Source organism: Callithrix jacchus, chromosome 8 (assembly GCF_049354715.1).
Source record: "Callithrix jacchus isolate 240 chromosome 8, calJac240_pri, whole genome shotgun sequence".
In the NCBI taxonomy this organism is placed as follows: Eukaryota; Metazoa; Chordata; class Mammalia; order Primates; family Cebidae; genus Callithrix; species Callithrix jacchus.
The window spans coordinates 13,573,323-13,579,809 of NC_133509.1; the positions used below are offsets into that span (position 1 = coordinate 13,573,323).

Here is a 6,487-nt window from a genome sequence, read left to right on the forward strand (position 1 = left end):
TTTCTGTACACCAATAACAGACAGAGCCAAATCAAAAGTGAACTCTCATTCACAATTGCTACAAAGAAAATAAAATACCTAGGAATACAACTAACAAAGGATGTAAAGGGCCTCTTCAGGAACTACAAACCATTGCTCAGTGAAATAAGAGAGGACACGAGCAGATGGGAAAACATTCCATGCTCATGGTTGGGAAGAATCAACATCATGAAAATGGCCATATTGCCCAAAGTAATTTATAGATTCAATGCTATTCCCATCAAGCTTCCAATGATTGCTTCAAACTTCATATGGAACCAAAAGAGCCTGCATAGCCAAAACAATCCTAAGCAAAAAGAACAAAGCTGGAGGCATCATGCTGCCTGAGTTCAAACTATACTACAAGGCCAAAGTAATCAAAATAGCATGGTACTGGTACCAAAATGGAGACATAGACCAATGGAACAGAACAGAGGCCTTGGAAGCAACGCCATAGGTCTGTAACTATCTGATCTTTGACAAACCTGAGAAAAACGAGCAATGGGGAAAGGATTCCCTGTTTAATAAATGATGTTGGGAAAACTGGCTAGCCATGTGCAGAAAGCAGAAACTGGACCCCTTCCAGACACCTTACACTAAAATTAACTCCAGATGGATTAAAGATCTAAACATAAGACCTAACACCATAAAAATCCTAGAAGAAAACCTAGGCAAAACCATTCAGGACATAGGCATAGGCAAGGACTTCATGACCAAAACACCAAAAGCAATGGCAACAAAAGCCAAAATAGACAAATGGAACCTAATCAAACTCCAGAGCTTCTGTACAGCAAAGGAAACAATCATTAGGGTGAACCGGCAACCAACAGAATGGGAAAAAATTTTTGTAATCTACCCATCTGACAAAGGGCTAATATCCAGAATCTACAAAGAACTAAAACAGATTTACAAGAAAAAACTAACAACTCTCTTCAAAAGTGGATGAAGGATATGAACACTTCACAAAAGAAGACATCTATGAGGCCAATAAACATGAAAAAATGCTCATCATTGGTCATTGGAGAAATGCAAATCAAAACCACATTGAGATACTATGTCACGTCAGTTAGAATGGCAATCATTAAAAAATCTGGAGACAACAGATGCTGGAGTGGATGTGGAGAAATAGGGACACTTTTACACTGTTGGTGGGAGTGCAAATTAGTGCAACCATTGTGGAAGACAGTGTGGCGATTCCTCAAGGACCAAGAAATAGAAATACCATTTGACCCAGCAATCCCATTACTGGGTATATACCCGAAGAATTATAAATCATTCTATTATAAAGACACATGCACATGTATGTTCATAGTGGCACTACTTACAATAGCAGAGACCTGGAACCAACCCAAGTGTCCATCAACAATAGACTGGATAAAGAAAATGTGGCACATATACACCATGGAATACTCCGCAGCCATAAAAAACGGTGAGTTCGTGTCCTTCATAGGAACATGGATGAATCTGGAAACCATCATTCTCAACAAACTGATACAAGAACAGAAAATCAGTCACCACATGGTATCACTCATAGGTGGGTGTTGAACAATTAGAACACATGGACACAGGGAGAGGAGCATCACACACTGCTCAGTTGGAGGGGGGACTAGGGGAGGGACTAGGGGGGTGGGGAGGGTGGGGAAGGATAAGGTCAGGAGAAATATCAGATATAGGTGATGGGGGGAGGAAGGCAGCAAACCACCTTGCCATGCACCTATGCAACAATCCTGCATGATCTGCACATGTACCCCAGAACCTAAAGCACAATAAAAACAAAAATTACGCGGTGTTTTTTCTGTGTGTGACATAAAACCTGGAAATGATGTAAGAATCAGCTGTAAAAATAGATAAAATTCCTCATGGCAAAACATATCAGAGGCAAAATAGACAAATTATAAACTAGGAAAAGAAATTTGTAGCCCAGGCTGGGTGTGGTAGCTCACGCCTGTAATCCTAGCACTTTGGTAGGCCGAGGCAGGCGGATCACAAGATTGGGAATTCAAGATCAGCCTGGCAGAATTCTGTCTCTACTGAAAAAATATAAAAAATTAGCAGGAAAATTGCTTGAACCTGGGAGGCAGAGGTTGCAGTGAGCTGAGATCACACCACTGCACTCAGCCTGGACAACAGAGCGAGACTCCATCTCACAAAAATTTGTAGCCCACTTTGGGAAAAGGGGATATATTTCAGTAAGAAAAATATTAACTCAATAGAAAAATGGATAAACAGTGTAGCAAAAGGAAATTCAAATGTCATTTTAAAAATAAGATGTGCTCACTTGTACTCCCAGCTACTTGGGAGGCTGAGGTGGGAAAGATTGCTTGGAGCCCAAGAGTTCAAGGCGAGCCTGGCAACATAGTGAGATTCCATCTCTGAAAAATGTAAAAGAATAAAACCTGCTGACCTCAATCTCTTGACCTCGTGATCCACCTGCCTCTGCCTCCCAAAGTGCTGGGATTACAGGCGTGAGCCACTGTGCCCAGCCAAGAAATTTATATTATATAGATACCTGTTCCATATTAGCAAAGATAAAAAGTTTGGTGTCAGTGCTGGTAATTGGTATGGGAGAACAGGCAGTCATTCTCACACATTTCTGGTGGGAATGTAAAGTTGTACAGCTTCTGTGGAAGGTGGTACCCATCAAAATTGTAAAAGAATAGCTGGACATGGTGGTGGGTGCCTTTAATCCCAGCTACTTGGAATGCTGAGGCAGGAGAATTGCTAGAACCTGGGAGGCAGAGGTTGCAATGAGCCAAGATCAGCCACTGCTGTACTTCAGCCTGGGTGGCAGAGCAAGACTCCACCTCAAAGAAAAAAAAAAAAAACAACAAAAATATGTATTTTCCTTTGGCCTAGCAGTTTCATCAGTAGGAGTTTATTACACACATGTAATCAGACATGTGCAGACAGACCTATGAACAAGATTATTAGTTGTGGTATTGCTTATGGTAGCAAAAACATGGAGATCGGGACATAGAAATAAGATCTGAAAGGATACAACCAGATTTTAGCCATGAGACATGGAATGGTGGTAGCACAGATAGCCCAGTTTGGGCTAAACATTGGAATCATCTCTGGAGCTTTTAAAATTCTATTGCCTAAGCTAGGTGCAGTGGCTCACGTTGGTAATCCTAGCACTTTCGGAGGCTAAGACAGGATGATCACTTGGTGCCTAAGAGTTCAAGACCAGCCTGGGTAACACAGTGGGACACCATCTGCACAAAAAATACAAAAATTAGCTGCATGTGGTGACATGTGCCTATAGTCCTAGCTACTTGGGAGGCTGATGTGGGAGGATTAGTTGAGCCCAGGAGGTTGAGGCTGCAGTGAGCTGTGGTGCCACTGCACTCCAGCCTGGGTGACAGTGAGATCCTATCTCAAAGGAAAAAGAAAAGTTATATCGCTCATATCAGGTAAATCAGAATCTCGGGGAGTACAGACAGGACATCAGTAATTTGTAAAGTTCTTCAGGTGATCTATTGTACAACTGGCTGAGAATCACCAACCTAAACTAAACATTCTATTTATGTCTATTGTTTTTTAAAGAAGAAACATGCTAAGGACTCTACTTCTGATAGTGCAGAAAAAGAAATAGAAACATGTATTCTTTAAATAATTTTAAGAAGAAAACATGTGGCTCACACCTGTAATCCCAGCACTTTGGGAGGCCAAAGTGGGTGGATCACCTGAGATCAGGAGTTCAAGACCAGCCTGGCCAACATGGTGAAACCCCTGCCTGTACTAAAAATACAAAAAAATTAGCCGGGTGTGGTGGCGCATGCTTGTAATCCTAGCTACTTGGGAGGCTGAGGCAGGAGAATCGCTTGAACCTGGGAGGCAGAAGGTGCAGTGAGACGAGATGGCGCCATTGCACTCCAGCCTGGGCAACAACAGCAAAACTGTCTCCAAAAAAAAATTTTTTTAAGTACATTTTATGTCATAAAGATTAAAGTTTTGTTTTGAGGAAATTCCTGTAAGATGAAATATCTTTTCCTAATGATGCTGAATAAGCTAGTATACTGAACGTATCTTTTCAAGTCTTTGACATGGACTGCATCAAAAAAGAGTGAACGTTATTTTGAATGTTGGAGTTAAAGCAATTTTCTAGTGCATTGGCCTAGTGACTCCTTTGAAAATAAGGAATTCTTATGAAATCATATATTGTGTGCTCAGAAACGCACTGAACCTTCATTTTGGCTTGAACTTTATAACCTCTTTTACCCCTCATATATTCATGATGTGTTTGTCTAGAAATTATTCAGGGTCTTTTAGCCCCAAATCAAGAACCTTTCTTGAAGGGGGAAATCTCACGTGTAAAAATTATGGGCTATTCAAACAAAGTCTTAATTGTAAATATTAAAGGCCCAAAATGTTTAATTTTCTTTCAAACATCATATGTTTTTAAGGAGTTATACTTCTTACTTCTTTAGACTGAGCACTTAAGTTGAATACTAGCTTTTCAAGATATTTAATGGCATGATGCTCTTGTGTAAAATAATTGACATGAAAGGCAGGGAGACTTACGAGAGAAAAGTGTACTTTTAGCTACCATGGGAAGAGAGGATAATGATTTGGAGTTAATGGAGGAGAAAAAGTGTCCAGTGGAGTGCTGCTCACCCAGTGGGTGCTCAGTAAATGATTGTTGATAATGATGAAAATATGGAAACCAAAATGTTGACCCACAAGGAAGTGGACATTAACCCATCTAAATGTTGATTGGACCATTTATTTTTGAAATAAAATGGTCTTTGGGAGAAAAATGTGTCAGATCTTACATAGAAATTCTTCTTGGAAATTTATGTTAGGATTGGGAAATAGTTAGTTGTACTGTGGCACAAAAAGTAAAGCAGTGAGTTTCCAAATTAAAAATATGTAATTTAAAAAGAATCTGCTTCATTAATGTTTAATGTTTTAAATGCTTCAAGAGTTTAATATTTAAAGCAAATGTCCTTACTGGATTTTTTTCCAATGAATTCTCTTAAAGTAGAAGACACATCACAATTTAGACTACCTCTTAGTCATTGTATTGTTGTAAATTCAGCATTATGCATGGTAGAAAAGCAAGCAGGATGTTAGCCAATTCTGATCTCACTTTTTTTTTTATTACAGATTTTTCAGAATTAACGCTAAATGGTAGCCTGGAAGAAAGGATATCCTTTACTAACCTGGTTACCTGCAGCCAGGTGCATTTCAAGTGAATTGTGCTGATGAAGTCTTCTGTAAGGTATTTATGTTCACCTTTTAATCTCTTTGTCAACTCCTTTGTAATTAAGTACCTTACGTCTAGTTCTTTCTACAATATCGGTGTTGATTCACTACATTAGGAATAGGGATTATTAGTAATCACATAAAAGACTTACCAGTTGCTGTTGAGCAGTGCAGCTCTTTTCTACCTTTTATAGTCAACAAAAATAGGTCAGTTTAATCCTAAAACCAGAGATAAAAAAGAAATTGAGTGGTAATATCTTTGCATTAAAAATCTGTATATATATTAGGAACCATGGAAGAGAAAAACGCTGAACAGGAATATTGATTTGTCGTTATTAGCAAAGTTTTGTTATAAGCAGTTTTATTCCAGCCCAATCATAGGACCAGCCCCAGGTGTAAATACTGTTTTTTGTTTGTTTTTTGAGATGCAGTTTTTTTTTTTTTTTTTTGAGACGGAATCTTGTTACACAGGCTGGAGTGCAGTGGCGCGATCTCGGCTCAGGGTTCAGGCAATTCTCCTGCCTCAGCCTCCCGAGTAGCTGGGATTATAGGCACGCGCCACCATGCCCAGCTAATTTTTTGTATTTTTAGTAGAGACGGGGTTTCACCATGTTGACCAGGATGGTCTCGATCTCTTGACCTCGTGATCCACCCGCCTCGGCCTCCCAAAGTGCTGGGATTACAGGCGTGAGCCACCGCACCCGGCCCAATACTGTTCTTAAAATGTTTTGAGATCATATTAACCAAAAGAATTAATGGAATGACATTTTCTACTGTCTTACTGTTTTTCAGTTTCAGAAACAGTATTTAGTAAAATCAAATAAGTAAAATGCATGAGTTTTTTTTTTACTTCCTGTTGATTTGCAAAGGTTGTTCTTAAGCCATGTTTTATCCCCAAAATAAATGGAAATCAATCAATTTTAGCATTTTAAGAGTAAAATGAATCTATTATAAAAAACAAGATACTGAGTTACCTAGAAGATAATAAGTAAACATATTTCTTTGAGGTATTTCATTGAATAAAGCAAGTTGAATTTAGTCAACTTATGTGTCAGAATAATGTATGTGCTCATTTGCTTGATACCCACCTCATGCTTTTCTGTGGTTGGCTAATAACATTTACAACCTGGAAGGATTGTTGTCTATAGATTTCTTTTCTTTTCTCTTTGAGACGGAGTCTTCTCTGTTGCCCAGGCTGGAGTGCAGTGGCATGATCTCAGCTCACTGCAATCTTCACCTCCCAAGTGATTCTCCTGCCCCA

At 39.3% G+C, this 6,487-nt stretch overlaps 1 protein-coding gene and 1 long non-coding RNA gene across 11 annotated transcripts in view; one reads left to right on the forward strand and one right to left on the reverse strand.

Moving 5' to 3' along the window:
• ZWILCH (zwilch kinetochore protein) overlaps positions 1 to 6,487 on the forward strand; it is a 50,673-nt gene that overhangs the window by 42,610 nt on the left and 1,576 nt on the right. For all 10 annotated transcript variants that reach the window (XM_078333465.1, XM_035258961.3, XM_009005100.5 and 7 more), the window contains one exon: positions 5,128 to 5,242. In XM_078333465.1, coding sequence (XP_078189591.1) covers positions 5,128 to 5,216 — 89 coding nt within the window. In that variant the 3' untranslated portion in view covers positions 5,217 to 5,242. The remainder of the gene's footprint in view (positions 1 to 5,127; positions 5,243 to 6,487) is intronic.
• Positions 1,395 to 6,444, reverse strand: LOC144577282 (uncharacterized). The gene is made up of 3 exons (XR_013520760.1): positions 6,315 to 6,444; positions 5,379 to 5,445; positions 1,395 to 1,506 (listed from the first exon to the last, which is right to left on the reverse strand). It is a non-coding gene; the product is annotated as an uncharacterized LOC144577282 (long non-coding RNA).